This window comes from Schistocerca serialis, chromosome 10 (genome assembly GCF_023864345.2).
Source record: "Schistocerca serialis cubense isolate TAMUIC-IGC-003099 chromosome 10, iqSchSeri2.2, whole genome shotgun sequence".
Lineage (NCBI taxonomy): Eukaryota > Metazoa > Arthropoda > Insecta > Orthoptera > Acrididae > Schistocerca > Schistocerca serialis.
In genome coordinates, this window is record NC_064647.1 from 229,806,773 (window position 1) to 229,825,689 (window position 18,917).

The 18,917-nt window shown below is 42.4% G+C and overlaps 1 protein-coding gene across 1 annotated transcript in view; it reads left to right on the forward strand.

Moving 5' to 3' along the window:
- Nucleotides 1–18,917, forward strand: part of LOC126424714 (fibrillin-2) — a 161,950-nt gene that overhangs the window by 112,772 nt on the left and 30,261 nt on the right. Inside the window, exons 3-4 of the mRNA XM_050087436.1 lie at nt 7,570–8,077; nt 8,918–12,269. Coding sequence (XP_049943393.1) covers nt 7,570–8,077; nt 8,918–12,269 — 3,860 coding nt within the window. The remainder of the gene's footprint in view (nt 1–7,569; nt 8,078–8,917; nt 12,270–18,917) is intronic.

The window sequence follows — 18,917 nt, forward strand, 5'->3', positions numbered from 1 at the left end:
CTGTACATATTTAGCACTAATATAAGTTTACTTACATCGCAATGACATGATTGTCAGTTAATACAAAAGGATCTGAAATGTGTCCTGTAACATAGTACACATTTTGTCATGTGCGTTATTGCTATCAAATTATAGGCAGTGACAATTGTTGATAATGTTTGAAATAAATATCACATAGAGCAAACGCTTCTAGTGCAGCTCATGATGTATAGAAGATGTCTTTTAATTAATATATCTGAAAGCTGTGGAGTGTCAAGCATTCATGATTTTTAACTGAATATGTTTATTGTACACTACGTACAGGATAATTTTCTGTTGTACATGAAGAAAAAATTGATATTAAAGGCCACGTAAAAAACAGCTACTGCATCACCAAACGAGATTTCTTTTTATAACCAAAGACAGAAATAACAGTTGAGAGATTTTTTTTTTAATTGTAGGGAACATTTAGTCTACCGAAAGGGGTAGACTTTCAGTATCTGCTGTTATATGTCAGCTAAATGTTAACATTACCAGTAATTCAGAAAATACCTACTGTGTATTTTATGATGTAATGAAAATGAACAAACCACTTATTGCAAGACTCGTTTCTAGTGCAAAATACAGCTCAGTAATTAAAGATTAATGCTGCAGTAAACTCTAAAGACTTAAGTGATTTCAAAAAATATATCCTAGGTTGGACGCAAAAAATATGTGGTAAGCCTATGCACGACGTTTGCATACATGGAGGCGGTGTAAAACTTTATTTGATCAGTTTAGTCATTCATAGTAAATATTGATTGTTGCTAAATTAACTATTTTGCATCCTTATTATGTGTTACTGATAGTAATACAGTAGTACAAGGGTGGTTTGAAAAGTTCTCAGAACGGAATAGAAGAAAAGTACTTACATCGCTGAAACTTTTTTTTTTTTTACAATGTAGTCACCTTGTAGATTAATTCACTTGATCCAGCGATGTTCCAGTGCCTTGATCCCATCTCGAAAATGAGTTTCCTCCGGGCCTCAAAAATAGTTGTCAACTCCAGCTATCAATTCTCTGTTTGAAGTTAATCTTCGTCCACCAAGAAAAATTTTCAGTTTTGGGAAGAGATGGAAGTCTGACGGAGCAATATCAGGTGAATAAGGCGGGTATGGCACCAATTCATAGCTCAGTTCATGTAACTTTGCCATGGCAATGGCACATGTTTTTGATTCAGCGTCAAGAATTGTGGTACCCATCTTGCAGATAATTTTTTCATTTCTAATTCTTCTGGCAAATTCAGGCACTTTCAATCGTCGTCTTCCATGACCATTTTGTGCATTTTTGTAATAATTTCTGCAGTAGTGACACATCTTGGCCGACCAGAGCGCGGATCACCATCTAAGCTCTCCCGATCAAACTTAAATTCACTTGTCCACTTGGCAGTAGCTGAATATGAAGGAGCAGAGTCCCCCAGTGTATTCTGGAAATCGGCATCAATGTACTTGGCTTTCATACCACTCTTTACGAAGAATGTATCACTGCTCGAATCTCGATTTTTTTCCATCCTCGCAAATCACTATCGGGAACAACAACAGAGCCACGTCTCCGCCACAGCCCTCTTCCAAGAGCACTGACGTGGCACGTGCTTACAGGCAACAGTCCAATGAACATCACGTGAACAACTCGTTGCGCTAGCGCTGACCTCTGGTGGTAATTCCGAGAACTTTTCAGACCACCCTCGTAAAACTCTATGTTGAAATCAATCTCACTAATTTGCTGCTGGAGAGAGATACTTTCAACTAAATTACAAACATGGACATCCAAAGAAATTTATTTTGGAGACAGCAAGCGTCTAATATCACTATTTTTGGAACAACTTATTCAAAGTTTGAGAATGTACACCCCCCCCCCCCCCCGCCCCTTCTCCAAGAAGTAAACACTGAAAGACTTACAGATAACTCAGTTTACCTCAAAAGACTGGTAGACTTCCAGTCAATCGTTTTAGACAGTATGCTTAAAAGCAACTGACAAGCACCTTCCGTAAGTACACAATAAGTACGCATTTTTATATGAATATAAATGCCAGTAACGCAAATTTATAGGCTTCTTCGGCCAGACCAACCTGAATAAAATAATTTTGTGAATTAATTACTTTAAGGATACAGCCTAACACCCAAAAAGATTTTATTCAAAAGGAACGCCACCACTTCCATACTTCATCAATAATATTATGTTGTCACTGTGGATTAACACCAGAATGGCGGAAGGGGTCAAAATGACCCCCGTCATATGTTTTTCGTTCATTGTCATATCCAGTTTATTTACTTCATTAACGAAATTATATGACTTTTTCTAATTTTTTATCCTCTTTCTGAAGATGTTTTAGTATTTACAAACTATTTTAATTTTCTTCGCCATTTAATTCGGTATACCTAGAATGGTAGAAGGGGTCGATTTGACCCCAATGTAACTTCTCGTCTCAATATAACTAAATTATCCAACAATACAATGGCAACAGTGAGCAGTAACGTGAAGCAGTTGATCCTCATTGTTGCAACTTGTAACGAGTACATTCCAGTCCGCTACAATTTAACGTTGTGTCACTCAGGCCGTCTTTGTCCGTGTAGCACGTTTTCGAACATGTACCGTCAGCATGGACTTTCTGATGAAGTGTTACATCTCTTAGAGTAATTGAATCGGAAATTGACTTCACTGATGAAGATGATGATTATGTACCTAACACAAGTGAAGACTAAGACATTGTGAATGAGGGGCGATTAGTTGAAAAGGATTCAGATGCTGATATACGTCAGTCATCACCTCTTTCACCACAGCAGGTACAGTTGGAAGCGTCTACAAAGATGACTGCAAGCGATGGAACCGTGTGTGAGATTGGAAATTATTCATCTTCTGGAAGGTGGTCAGCTGTGAATGAGAGGAGGTTCCATTGCTTATGCTTGCCAACGAGTAGACAGCTCTGTCATCAGTACCTTACTCCTTATTTTTGACGAAACAATGCTACGACTCTCGAAGAAATACACAGAATCAAATGCTCGAAAAGTACTAAAAAACAATGACTGGACTGTGTCACTTGAGGAACTGGAGAAACTGATAGCCATCATGTATGTTCAGGGTGTGTTGTGCACAAAAGGTATGTCTATGGATGATCTCTGGTCGCACTCTGAACGTCTGGCAGCTTTAGATTAGAGATTAGATTAGATTAATACTAGTTCCATGGATCATGAATACGATATTTCGTAATGATGTGGAACGAGTCAAATTTTCCGATACATGACATAATTAAGTTAATTTAACAACATAATTAAGTTAATATAACAACTTTTTTTTAAAATTTATATCTAAAAATTCCTCTATGGAGTAGAAGGAGTTGTCATTCAGAAATTCTTTTAATTTCTTCTTAAATACTTGTTGGTTATCTGTCAGACTTTTGATACTATTTGGTAAGTGTCCAAAGACTTTAGTGGCAGTATCATTCACCTCTTTCTGTGCCAAAATTATATTTAATCTTGAATAGTGAAGATATTCCTTTCACCTAGTATTATAGTTATGCACACTGCTAATACTTTTGAATTGGGTTTGGTTGTTAATAACAAATTTCATAAGAGAGTATATACACTGAGAAACTACTGTGAATATCCCTAGATCCTTAAATAAATGTCTGCAGGATGATCTTGGGTGGACTCCAGCTATTATTCTGATTACACACTTTTGTGCAATAAATACTTTATTCCTCAGTGATGAATTACCACAAAATATGATGCCATATGCAAGTAATGAGTGAAAATAGGCATAGTAAGCTAATTTACTACGATGTTTATCACCAAAATTTGCAGTGACCCCTATTGCATAAGTAGCTGAACTCAAACGTTTCAGCAGATCATCAATGTGTTTCTTCCAATTTAATTTCTCATCAATGGACACACCTAAAAATTTTGAATATTCTACCTTAGCTATATGCTTCTGATTAAGCTATATGCTTCTGATAAGCTAACAAATTAGTTCTTGTATCTGAAATTTGGGGAAAGTTCATTGAAAACTGTTGACAGGCAACTGTTACCAAGCAAAGCAAGTTCCAGGTTTAGTCATTTCATGTCCAACAAACCAGACAAATATGGTCTCAAATTCTGGTTAGCTGTTGATGTAACTACAAAGTATGTATGTAATGCTTTCCCATATCTCAGCTAAGAGGATATGCATACTGAGGAACTACCACTTGGAGAGTACGTCATTCTGTGTCTCATGGAGCCATTTGTAAATCAAGCAAGAGATGTGACCACAGACAACTTCTTTACATCTCCTCAACTCATTAAAAAACTCAAAGAAAAGAAAACTTTGTTAGTTGGTACAATGAAGAAGGTCCACCGTGAAATACCTAATGAAGTAAGGAAGCCGAATGCTGAAAACACTCCACCACAATACTGCACAAGAGTGGCAACACAGACTGTACCTTGACTGTATACCAAGGAAAGAAGAATGAAAATATCATTCTTCTGAGTACGCTGCATGCTGAAGTAGCAAGAAGCAAGTAAGGAAAGGAAACTGTAACGTCCTGCAATGCAGCAAAGTATAGGGTGAAAGTGGTTGATCAAACGACCTGTAAATATACTAAGAAGATTGCATGTAAAAGATGGCCAATGCATGTCTTCTACAACATACTGGACATGACAGCAATAAATGCGGAGGCCATCTATAATATAATAACTAACAAGAAAATGGAAAGGAAGAAATTCATACTGCAACTGGAAATTGAACTCAAGGAAACGAAAGAGCAAGACCATCAGGCAAAGGAAGAGGATATTGAGCTGAAATCACCTAGAATGCGGAGGAAGTGCACAGGCAACAAGATCAGCGAAAACTGTGTAAAGTGCCACAAAGCTGTGTGTGGAAAACGTAAAACAGAAATCATCTGAGCTAAGTGTGTCTAGCAACTTGAGATGACTTGAGTGAAAAGTAATATAGAGCTATTTGTAAAAGACATGTGAGAGTAAAATGGATCAAATATACTAAATGTGTCTAGAAGGTTGTATGAATAGTTAATAAATTAAAATATGTAGTTAAGAAACTTGTTAGCTGTAGCAACAATAAATTTGTATGATACATTGTTGTTCAAATAAATTAGTAATTATTATTTATAATTGTAAATAATTATTGTGATTACTAGAAATAAAGTATGGGTTAAATAACACTAAGAAAAGTACTTATTTAAATGAAATATGAAAATATTTTATGTGGGATGAAAATGAACCATTTCCACCATTCTAGGAATGTCAGAAGCTCCGCCGTTCTAGTGTTAACAATCCAAAATAGAAAACAAAATCAAAATGACTGAGTACTCCATGTTGGAAAATCTAAAAATAATGATGAGAAAACGACAAATGAATACTACTCAAAGTGGTGAAGCAGAAGTAAACTTTAAAAACCACAGCATCAACCATCACATCAAGCTAAACCAAGTTCATGATCAAGTAGGACTGCACACAAAAATGAAGATATTTTATTTAGACTACCAGTTTCAGCATCTCATTAATGCCATTTTCAGATCCCTAAGCACTCCATGTATAGAGGATCAGAAACATGTAACTGGAGCCATCCGTATCTTGATTTTTTAAATTTTCCACAAAAAATCACGGAATCCAAAGATATTGACGTCTCCAGTTACATGCATGCTTCTATTTCTCCATATATGGAGTGCATAGGGGCCTGAAGATGGCATTAATGAGACGCTGAAACTGGCCATCTAAATCATCAGACCAGCCGCCTTCTCGTATCCACGATGGATCAACAGAGACTGCATGCAAGACTTGCTGGTTATGCACGAAAACCTTGTGCTAAATATTAGGTGTATGCCCCCTCCTGCCTCCACCCCCACCCCTCCTCTGGGACCCCTACAGTTGAAATGAACATTGAAATTTTAAAGAAAAATTCATTTCCCAGTTATTATTTTTCATTTTAGTTATGCAGTTATGGTATTTCCCTCATCCATTATGTAAAAAATATCCTGTTTCTTTTAATTTGGCACATTTTCTGTATTAATAATCAGAACCCGCAAGTGTGTTATGATATTCAACTAGCGAACTGACAATGTTTCGCAATTGCTAAATATGTACTAGAGTCAGATATAAGTCCTAATGTCCTTCCCTCTCCTCTCTCTGTCCCTCTCTCCCTCCCCCTTATCTACCTCCATATCCTTCTTCCGCCCTCTCTCTCTCTGGCCTTGAATCTCGTTTATTGTTATAGCTGAGCAAACCTTGATTGGCTACTGAAGTCACTTATACTGAATGAGCAAATAAGTTTGGGATCATTGGTATCCCGGATATGAGAGACCTTTCCTGCTTCTGGGTTTGTGAGAATAATAGCTCCAGTGACAGTATTTCATATAGCTTTAATCTGTAAACGGGTTAGATTAGTAAGTTTCGGACATTTCAGATTCCGTAGTAGTATTCTATCTAATCATAAGCTGATATGCCATAAACACAACTTCCCTGTTTCCTGTTAAAACAGACCTCGAGGGAGAAGACAAAACAGTACATATTTGTGAGTTCTGTTTCTGTTTAAGATTATTCGGGAGGACGACGGTTCAATCCCGTCTCCGGCCATCCTGATTTAGGTTTTCCGTGATTTCCCTAAATCGCTTCAGGGAAATGCTGGGATGGTTCCTTTGAAAGGGCACGGCCGATTTCCTTCCCCATCCTTCCCTCACCCGAGCTTGCGCTCCGTCTCTAATGACCTCGTTGTCGACGGGACGTTAAACACTAATCTCCTCCTCTGTTTAAAATTAAAGAGAAAGAACAATGTTCCTCATTATACATACATGCATGTGTTTATGTGTGTGTGAGAGAGAGAGAGAGAGAAAGAAAAACAGTTTGTCTAATGTTTAAATGTGCCGTCAACGTAGTTAAAAATGACTGTGAGAAAGACAAGAAACTGCACTTTCTTTTCAGTACAGCATAGTACAGCATTTACTTTCTCACAGTCGGTTTTAACAGATGACCTATATATTGTTGTTAAGAAAAGTATATAACTGTCTAAATGTTGATCATACTACCATTTAAAAATCTGAAATACATTAGTCAAGAACTTTTCGAGTTATTTGATAATAAACCTTTTGGCAGATAATATATACATTTATGTATTATTTATATATTTAGTTATTCAAATAACACTTTTGCAGTATATGATAAATCAACATTGCTTTTGCTTCTTTATTTCATTAAAAATATATATAGCCTCTGACCATTCAAATGTTTGTCAGAGTATCATGTAAAATTTTGAAGCAAATTACTCAAGATCTTTTCGAGATTTTTCCTAAGAATATTTCTCAAATATACAGTATACAAATATTTATATAAGATATATATCTTTTTTAAACGTAGCCTTTGTAGGTCCAAATGTTTATTAGAGCATTGTGTAAAAATCTGAAGGAAATTGGTCAAGAATTTTTCGAGATTTTTCGTAACAAAGTTATACCACGACTTGTCTTTGTTTAGTAGTATAGATGTTCAGGATGGCACTGTTAAGCAGAGCTTACTAATTAGGCAGCATTTCAGGACTTTCGTTGTAACTCACAGTGGCGTTTTGTTCACAGAAATTTACCAAGAAGCGCAACGTCTTTGGCTGCTGCACGGGCTACAAGAAGAAGGGGAGCGTTAACATCTGTGAGCCTGTGTGCAACGGCGGCTGTGCAAATGGAAAATGCACTGCTCCAGGAGTCTGCACTTGCAACAAGGGTTACCAGCGGGATTCCAAGAACAAGGCTCTCTGCAGGCCTGTGTGTGCTGGAAATTGTCGGAATGGGAAGTGCGTGGGACCCAACGTGTGCAACTGTAACAAAGGTTATGCACAAGACGCTAAGAACAAAGCAGTCTGTAATCCTGTATGCACAGGTAACTGCCCCAATGGAAAATGTACTGCCCCAAACGTGTGCACTTGTAACTCCGGATATCGGCAAGATCCAAAGACCAAGACAAGCTGTTTGCCAGTGTGCACGGGAAATTGCCAGAATGGCAGATGTGTGGCACCAAACGTTTGTAGCTGCAACAGTGGGTATGTGCAAGATTCTAAGAACAAGGCTCTTTGCAACCCTGTATGCAAAGGTAATTGCCCCAATGGAAAGTGTACTGCTCCAAACGTATGCACTTGCAACTCTGGATATCGGCAAGACCCAAAGACGAAGACAAGCTGTTTGCCAGTGTGCACGGGAAACTGTCAGAATGGCAAATGTGTGGCACCAAACGTTTGTAGCTGCAACAGTGGGTATGTGCAAGATTCTAAGAACAAGGCTCTTTGCAACCCTGTATGCAAAGGTAATTGCCCCAATGGAAAGTGTACTGCTCCAAACGTATGCACTTGCAACTCTGGATATCGGCAAGACCCAAAGACGAAGACAAGCTGTTTGCCAGTGTGCACGGGAAACTGCCAGAATGGCAAATGTGTGGCACCAAACGTTTGTAGCTGCAACAGTGGGTATGTGCAAGATTCTAAGAACAAGGCTCTTTGCAACCCTGTATGCAAAGGTAATTGCCCCAATGGAAAGTGTACTGCTCCAAACGTATGCACTTGCAACTCTGGATATCGGCAAGACCCAAAGACGAAGACAAGCTGTTTGCCAGTGTGCACGGGAAACTGTCAGAATGGCAAATGTGTGGCACCAAACGTTTGTAGCTGCAACAGTGGGTATGTGCAAGATTCTAAGAACAAGGCTCTTTGCAACCCTGTATGCAAAGGTAATTGCCCCAATGGAAAGTGTACTTCTCCAAACGTATGCACTTGCAACTCTGGATATCGGCAAGACCCAAAGACGAAGACAAGCTGTTTGCCAGTGTGCACGGGAAACTGCCAGAATGGCAAATGTGTGGCACCAAACGTTTGTAGCTGCAACAGTGGGTATGTGCAAGATTCTAGGAACAAGGCTCTTTGCAACCCTGTGTGCAAAGGAAACTGTCCCAACGGAAAGTGTATTGCACCAAATGTATGCTCATGCAATACTGGTTATCGACAGGATCCAAAGAACAAAACTGTCTGTGTGCCTGTATGTGCAGGTGACTGCCGCAATGGAAAATGTGTATCTCCAAATGTCTGCAGCTGCAATAGTGGATACGCTCAAGAGAGTAATAACAAGCATTTGTGCACCCCTGTGTGCAAAGGAAATTGCCCCAATGGAAAATGTACTGCTCCAGGTGTATGTACTTGCAATTCTGGATACAGGCAAGATCCGAAAAACAAGACAGTTTGCACACCACAGTGTGATGGAAATTGTAAGAATGGGAAATGTGTAGCACCCAATGTATGTAGTTGCAATGCTGGATATACATTAGACCTCACAAATAATACACAGTGCAATCCTGTCTGCAAAGGGAACTGCCCAAATGGGAAATGTTTTGCTCCAAATGTATGTTCCTGTAACTCTGGTTATCAGCTCGACCCAAACAACAAGACAATCTGTAGGCCAGTTTGTATAGGTAACTGCCAAAATGGTAGATGTGTAGCTCCTAACATATGCAGTTGTAACAGTGGTTTTGTGCAGGATCTAAAGAACAAGACATTATGCAACCCTGTATGTAATGGAAACTGCCGAAATGGAAAATGTATAGCCCCAAATGTTTGCTCCTGCAACTCTGGCTATCAGCTAGACCCAAACAACAAGACAATATGTAGGCCAGTCTGTGTAGGTAATTGCCAAAATGGAAAATGTGTAACTCCCAACGTATGTAGTTGTAACAGCGGTTTCATGCAGGACACAAAGAACAAGACACTGTGCAACCCTGCATGTAAAGGAAACTGCCCAAATGGAAAATGTATAGCTCCAGATGTATGTGCCTGCAACTCTGGTTATCTACTAGATCCTAACAACAAGACAATCTGTTGGCCAGTCTGTGTCAGTAACTGTCAAAATGGAAAATGTGTAGCTCCCAATGTATGTAGTTGTAACATTGGTTATGTACAAGATAAGAACAAGACATTATGTAAACCTGTGTGCAGTGGGAACTGCCCCAATGGTAAATGTATAGCCCCCAATATCTGTACGTGCAATTCTGGATATAAGCAAGATCCAAATAACAAAATTGTCTGTACACCAGTATGTGCAGGAAATTGTCGATATGGGAAGTGTGTGGCACCAAATGTATGTGCTTGTAACAATGGATATGCTCAAGATCAAAAGAATAAGACATTGTGTAATCCTGTGTGCAGTGGAGATTGCCCCAATGGGGAATGTATAGCCCCAAATGTTTGTAACTGCAGTATCGGATATCAGCAAGATCCAAACAACAAAACACTTTGTAAGCCAATCTGTGTGGGTAACTGTCCAAATGGCGAATGTGTTTCACCGAATGTATGTCGCTGTAACAGTGGATATGCTCAAGATGCAAGGAACAGATCACAGTGTAACCCAGTATGCAAAGGAAACTGTCCCAATGGCATATGCACAGCACCGAACACCTGCACTTGCAATTCAGGCTTTCAGCAAGACATTATGGACAAGAATGTTTGTAAACCTATTTGCTCACGCAACTGCCCAAATGGAATCTGTGTTGCCCCAGATGTATGCAGGTGTAGCAATGGATATTCCCAAGATCCCAAGAACAAGACATTATGCAAACCCAACTGCAGTGGAGAGTGTCCCAATGGGAAATGCACAGCCCCAAATGTCTGCACTTGTGATTCTGGTTATGAGCAAGGCGAAGGAAATAAAACGGTCTGTAAACCCATCTGTGTAGGTAAGTGTCCAAATGGGACATGTATTGCTCCAAACGTTTGTAAATGCAACACAGGGTTTTTGCAGGATCCAGAAAATAAGACTTTGTGTAAACCCATTTGCAGTGGAAACTGTCCCAATGGGAAATGTTTAGCTCCAAATACCTGCAGCTGCAATTCTGGATACCAGCAAGATCCAAAGAACAAGCTTATGTGCACACCATATTGCAAGGGTAACTGTCAAAATGGGAAATGTGTAGCACCAAATATATGTACCTGTAATGATGAATATGTACAAGACAACAAGGATAAGACAATATGCAAGCCTGTATGTAGTGGTGGCTGTCCAAATGGGAGATGTACAGCTCCAAATGTTTGCAGTTGCAATTCTGGTTATCAGCAAGATGTAAAAGACAAAACTGTATGTGCACCCATCTGTTCAGGCGGATGTCCAAATGGGAAATGTGTGGCACCTGACATGTGCAGTTGTAACAGTGGATATTCACTAGATCCGATCAATAGTTCTGTTTGCCAGCCGCTCTGTGCCGGAGGATGCTCCAACGGAAGATGCATAGCCCCAGATGTTTGCTCTTGCGATGAAGGGTACAGTCGGGATGTGAAAAATATGTCTGTATGTAAGCCAGTTTGCTCCAAAGACTGTACTAATGGTGTGTGTGTTGGACCAGACATCTGTTCCTGTAATGTTGGGCACCAGAAAAATGCAAATAATAAGACGGTTTGTGACCCAGTGTGTGACAATGGTTGCCAGAATGGGAAGTGCACTGCACCCAACACGTGTACATGTCTTGCAGGTTACCAGCAAGACGTCACGAATAAAAGTGTTTGTGTTCCTGTTTGTAGTGGAGGATGTCATCATGGGAGATGTATTGCACCAAACACTTGCAACTGTGATTCTGGTTATGAACCAGACCACAAGAATGCCCATGTCTGTCGCCCAACTTGCTCTAGAGGCTGTAAGAATGGAGAGTGTGTCGCTCCAAACCAGTGCTCCTGTAATCCTGGGTACATGGAAAGTGTAAAGGATGAGAAAGAGTGTGTTCCTGTCTGCCCTCAAGGATGTTTGAATGGCAAATGTCTCAGCTCTGGGGACTGCACCTGCAATTCTGGTTATGTGAAGGACCTGTTGAACTCCAGTAGATGCATTCCAGCTTGTGAAGGAGGTTGCCCAAATGGGACGTGCTCAGCTCCAGGGATCTGTGAATGTAATGAGGGCTACGCTAAGGATGGACAGAAATCGAACACTTGCCAGCCAGTATGTCACGATGGTTGTGGAAATGGCACTTGCGTAGCCCCTGGTGTCTGTCGCTGTGAGAAAGGTTTTGCACACGAGCGAAACTCGTCAGGGAAATGTGTACCGAGGTGCAGTAGTGGCTGCGTCCACGGGTGGTGTGTAGCACCAGACACTTGCTCTTGTGACAACGGCTACACGTCAGACTCGTCGGGCGTGTGTGTACCGCGGTGCTCAGGAACCGACACCTGCTCTTGTAGTATTAACGGTACAGCGGCGGGAACGTGTCGGTGCGAGAAATCTGGAGCGAGCTGCAGTAGACCAACCATGGGAAGAGCCAACACGTAAGTCGGTCCTAGACCAACCTTACCTTTCTCAGCAGTGTTTCTTTCTACTTTTTCTTGAATTCTCAGGTTCGAATCCTGCCTCGGGCATGGATGTGTGTGATGTCCTTAGGTTAGTTAGGTTTAATTAGTTCTATGTTCTAGGCGACTGCTGACCTCAGAAGTTAAGTCGCATAGTGCTCAGAGCCATTTGAACCATTTTTTTTTGAATTCTCATTTTAAGCTGTTTAGTGCTTGTTACAGTCTCCACGTTTTCCTGTATTTTCCAGGGTATCGGTATGCTTTGGATTTTCCTTTAGTTTCTATTGGTAATACACTCCGAGGCAAAAAAAGGACCCACCCCGAAGGGATTATCCGAATGGGACGGAAATCGGTAGATATGATTTACAAGTACAAATATTTATAATACACACTAGTCGCCTTTAAAATTGCTACACGACGAAGATGACGTGCTACAGACGCGAAATTTAACCGACAGGAAGAAGATGCTCTGATATGCAATATAGCTTTTCAGAGCATTCGCACAAGGTTGGCGTCGTTGGCGACACATACAACGTGCTGACATGAGGAAAGTTTCCAACTGATTTCTCATACACAAACAGCAGTTGACCGGCGTTGCCCGGTGAAACGTTATTGTGGTGCCTCGAGTAAGGAGAAGAAATACGAACCATTACGTTTCCGACTTTGATAAAGGTCGGATTGTAGCCTATCGCGATTGCGGTTTATTGTATCGCGACATTGCTGCTCACGTTGGTCGAGATCCAATGACTGTTCGCAGAATATGGTATCGGTGGGTTCAGGAGGGTAATACGGAACGCCGTGCTGGATCCCAACGGCCTCGTATCACTAGCAGTCGGGATGACAGGCACCTTATCCGCATGGCTGTAACGGATCGTGCAGCCACGTCTCGATCCCTGAGTCAACAGATGGCGACGTTTGCAAGACAACAACGATGTGCACGAACAGTTCGACGACGTTTGCAGCAGCATGGACTATCAGCTCGGAGACCATGGCTGCGGTTACCCTTGACACTGCATCACAGACAGAAGCGCTTGCGATGGTGTACTCAACGACGAACATGGGTGCACGAATGGCAAAACGTCGTTTTTTCGGATGAATCCAGGTTCTGTTTACAGCATCACGATGGTCGCATCCGTGTTTGGCAACATCGCAGTGAGCGCACATTGGAAGCGTGTATTCGTCATCGTCATACTGGCGTATCACCCGGCGTGATGGTATGGAGTGCCATTGGTTACACATCTCGGTCACCTCTTGTTCGCACTGACGGCACTTTGAACAGTGGACGTTACATTTCAGATGTGTTACGACCCATGGCTCTACCCTCCATTCGATCCCTGCGTAACCCTACTTTTCAGCAGGATAATGCATGACCGAATGTTGCAGGTCCTGTACGGGCCTTTCTGGATACAGAAAATATCCGACTGCTGCCCTGACCAGCACATTCTCCAGATCTCTCACCAATTGAAAATGTCTGATCAATGGTGGCCGAGCAACTGGCTCGTCACAATACGGCAGTCACTACTCTTGATGAACTGTGGTATCGTGTTGAAGCTGCATGGGCAGCTGTACCTGTCCACGGCATCCAAGCTCTGTTTGACTCAATGCCCAGGCGTATCAATGCCGTTATAACAGCCGGAGGTGGTTGTTCTGGGTACTGATTTATCAAGATCTATGCACCCAAATTGCGTGAAAATGTAATCAGATGTCAGTTCTAGTATAAAATATTTGTTCAATGAATACCCGTTGATCATCTGCATTTCTTCTTGGTGTAGCAATTTTAATGGCCAGTAGTGTAATAAATGATTATAAAACATTATTATAAAACGTTATTATACTTGCAGCTATTCTTCCTCAGCTGACAGTTTAATAACGTTTATTATGTAGATGAGAGTAAAAACAATAGTCATTCTAATGACTATACGGGCCGCCAAGGTGTAAGTCACGGGCCGCCAAGGTGTTAAGTCCACTTGTAAGTAGGCTGTTTAGGTTTTTTTATTGGTAACGCCACCTCTGTATGAAAATCACTGGCTGTGCTGTGTGCAGTCTGTGGCTGCTTTGCATTGTTGTAATACTCGCCATTGTAGTGTTAGGCAGCTGGCTGTGAACAGCACGTAGCGTTGCGCAGTTGGAGGTGAGCCGCCAGCAGTGGTGGATGTGGGGAGAGAGATGGCGGAGTTTTGTAATTTGTCATGAACTGCTACATATATTATGACTATTAAGGTAAAGACATTGTTTGTTCTCTATTAATATCTTTCATTTGCTAACTATCCCTATCAGTAGTTAGTGCCTTCCATAGTTTGAATCTTTTATTTAGCTGGCAGTAGTGGCGCTCGCTGTACGGCAGTAGCTTGAGTAGCGAAGATTTTTGTGAGGTAAGTGATTTGTGAAAGGTATAGTTTAATGTCAGTCAGGGCCATTCTTTTGTAGGGATTATTGAAAGTCAGATTGCATTGCGCTAACAAAATATTGTGTGTCAGTTTAAGCACAGTCCTGTATAAATTGTTCAAAGGGGAAGTTTCACACTGATGTAAGCGATTTTGAAAAATAAGGAAAGTTCTGGCTCGGCATCTGGCAGGAACGTCTCGAGAACGGCGAAGCTGTACGATTTTTCGCGTGCTTCTATATTAAGCATCGATCAATAATGATTGAAACACGGCGAAACCACTAGTAGGTGACAATATGTCTGACGTCCATGACTTCACAGAAGGTGGACGTCAGAGGACTGCCCGCTTTGTAAAGCAGCATAGGCGGCTATCTGTGGCAGATCTCGCCGCAGGGCACAGAGCTGGTGCAGGCACAAATGTGTTGGGGCACACCGTTCCGTGCAAATTATTGAACGTGGGTCCCCTCCAGCAAAGACCCCTAGACGTTCCCATGTTGAGAGAATGACACTGTCAATTACGACTGCGGTGGGCAGGTGGTCATCGAGGTTGGGCCGTGAAGCAATGGATATGTGCCGCGCGGTCGGATAGAACGCGTTTCTCGTTGCACCAGGTCGACGATCGTGTCCGGATACTTCGTCGTCTAGGCGAACAGCTCCTCAGCACGCTATTTCGCTCATTCAACTGGGTTTCCTTGAGAATAATCCAAGGCCCCGTGAGAGTTGTGGACTGTAAGAATTTTACTGCGAACCACCTGCTTCCCTCCCTGCTTGGTATCTTCCCTGGCACTGATGTCTCTTCAGTCACGATAACTTTGTTATAGGGCCCGAATCGCGCTACAGTGGTTTGAGGAGCATGGCGGAGAAATTACGTTGATGCGAACCCATGGAGCTCATCTAGGACGATATCAGGTTTCCGACCAAAAACCACCTGCCTTTAATATACTGAAATTGCGTCACTTTTGCGCATACGAGGAGGGGAACCAAAAGAAACCGGATTGTTGTCATAAAAAATTTATTGATGAACCTTTTTACAAAATTACTTCAGTCACCTTCAAAATACTCTCCATTACATGCAATGCACTTGTCAAGTCTCTTTTCCCACTGTTGGAAGCATGTTTGGAACTCTTTAAGTTTGATATTGCCCAATGACCTTTGCGAAGCTGTTTTTACTGCCTCCACATCGTCATAACGCTCCCCTTTTAGCGTTTTTTTCATCCGTGGAAATAGGAAAAAGTCGCACGGGGCTAGGTCCGGCGAATACGGAGCGTGGGGAACGACAGACCACCTCTGAGATGCCAAATAGTGGGTCACTCGTAAGGCCGTGTGTGCTGGAGCGTTGCCGTGATGTAGAAACCAGTCAACTGATCGCCGAAGTTCCGGGCGTTTCCTCCTCACATCCTCTCGCAGACGCCTTACGACATCCAAGTGACAGTGCTGGTTAACAGTCTGGCCAGGGGGTACAAATTCCCGATGCACAATTCCACGAACATCAAAAAAGACAATGATCATCGTCTTCACATTTGACCTCACTTGCCTTGCTTTTTTTGGTCTGGGAGAGTTGGGAGTCCTCCACTGGCTCGACGCTTGCTCGGTTTCTGGGTCATACCCGTAACACCAACTCTCATCCCCTGTAATGACTTTGTTCAAGAAGTTTGGATCACGTGCAGTCTCTGTTTTCAAGTCCTGACACACATTCATGCGGATGCTTTTTTGCTCCTGTGTGAGAAGGCGCGGAACAAATTTAACAGCAACACGTCTCATGAGCAAATCCTCACTCAAAGTCCGCTGGCACGAGCTCCAACTGATTCCTGTCTCTGCTGAAATTTGGTCGATCGTTTGGTGACGATCCTCGTTGATCTTTTGGCGGACCTTTTCGATGTTCTCCTCATTTCGCGACGTTGAAGGGCGTCCAGAACGAGCTTGGTCTTCAACACACATCTCACGACGTTTAAAGCGCCCAAACCACTCGAAAACCTGTGTGCGGCTCATAGCGTCCTCCTGGAAAGCTTCCTGAAGCATTTGGTGTGTCTCCATTGCAGTTTTTTTAAGCAGGACACAAAATTTCACACACACTCTTTGTTCTTTTAAAGTTGCCATAACCACTTCGTATAGGTAACCCGCCAACAGTCAGAGAAACACAATACCACACTTGCACGTTCAGCTCTACACTGACGCCGTCTGCACAGCTGTTTCATGAAGGTCTCTACTAACTCCATCTAGCGTGAGAACCCTGCACTATGTCTACGAGTGGCAGCGCCCTCGGAGTCCGGTTGCTTTTGGGTTCTCCCTCGTATGTCTACCAAGGACTTGTCGAATGTATGTCAGGTAAAATAACTACTTTCGTGAACCAGTACAGTGTTGAACCGGTGGTCAGAATGTTTCAGCTCATCACCGTACATATAAACGAGACACAGCAGTACTTGTTTACAGGTCACTCCACATCTCGAAAATCAAATTCGTACTGCTTTCCAGACAAAACTCTCGGTATTTGACTCCTTGCTGACTTACACCACGTTCGAAACTTACAGAACTGGACACTTCTCCATAAGTTTAGGTTACATCTTCGTACCCCCAGTACACAAAAGCTGTTGCAACTCTCTCCCTCAAAAATAGCTCAAATGGCTCTGAGCACTATGGGAATTAACATCTGTGGTCAGCAGTCCCCTAGAACTTAGAACTACTTAAACCTAACTAACCTAAGGACATCACACACATCCATGCCCGAGGCAGGATTCGAACCTGCGACCGTAGCGGTCACGCCGTTCCAGACTGTAGCACCTAGAACCTCACGGCCACTCCGGCCGGCTAACTCATTCCCACAGGAGTTATTCGAGCTAATTTTCAATCAGTCAGTCAAAAGCCCAAAAAGGTACACAAATCTAGGTCAAGTGATTATAATTTCAGATGACTATAAATTAAACAAATGAATATAATTTCAGTAATCTAGATGATTTATTCAACAGAAGAAGCTTCACGGACTGAGCAAGTCACTAACGTGTTGGTTCACCTCTGGCCCTTGTGCAAGCAGTTATTCGGCTTGGCACTGATTGACAGAGTTGTTGGATGTTCTCCTCAGGGATTTCGTGCCAAATTATGTCCAATTGGCGCCTTAGATCATCTAAATGCCAAGCTGGTTGGCAGACCCTTCCCATAATACTCCATACGGTTTCAACTGGGAAGAGATCTGGCGACCTCGCTGGCCAGGGTAAGGTTTGGCAAGCACAGAAGCAAGCAGTAGAAAGTATCACCGTCTATGGGCGGGGATTATCTTGCTGAAATGTAAGTTCAGGATGGCTTGCCATGAAGGCAACAAAACGAGGCGCGGAATGTCGTCGACGCACCGCTGTGCCGTGATGCTGACGCGAATGACAACCAAAGGGGTCCTTCTATGAAACGGGATGGCACCACTGAGAATAACTCCTAGCATGGCAAGCGACAGTCAGGTTGGTATCGCACCGTCATCCGAGGCGTCTCCAGACTCGTTTCTGCTGCTCATTTCTAAGCAGGACTTATCACTCAAGACAGTCCTACTACAATCAGTGAGATTCCAGGCCGAAGACGTGTCCAGAGAAGCTCCAGACAGCGGTGCGATACCGACCTGGCACATAGCCCGAGAACCAGGAGTAATGGTCTGGTGTGCCACTTCATTTCATAGCAGGACCACTTCAGTCGTCATCCACAGCATCCTAGAGCACAATGGCACGTTGACGATATTCTATGCCCCATTTTGTCGCTCTTCATAGCAATCTATCCTGCGCTAATAACAAGATAACGCTCGCCTGCACACAGCTAGAGTTTCTGATGCTTGTCTTTGTGCTTGGCTAACCCTATATTGGCCACCAAGGTCGCCGGAGCTTCCCCGGTTGAGAACGTTGCAGGGCCTTCAACTAGATAGGGATTTGGACGATCTGACTCGCCAATTGGACAGAATTTGGCACGATAGCTCTCAAGACGATATCAAACAAAGCCATCAGTCAAAGCCAAGGTGAATAACTGCTTAATGTGGACCAGAGATGGACCAACATGTTATTTTTGTGGAGGTCTTTCTCTCGAATAAATCATCCATTTTTTCTGAAAGCCTATCTTGGCCAGCCAGGTCGCCAGGATCTCTCCCTAGTTGAAAACGTTTGGAATATTCTGGGCATTGTCCTCCAAACAGCTCGGTATTTTGGCGATCTAACGCGACAATAGGACAGAATTTGGCACGGTATCCCTCACGAGGAATTCCAACAACTCTGTCGATT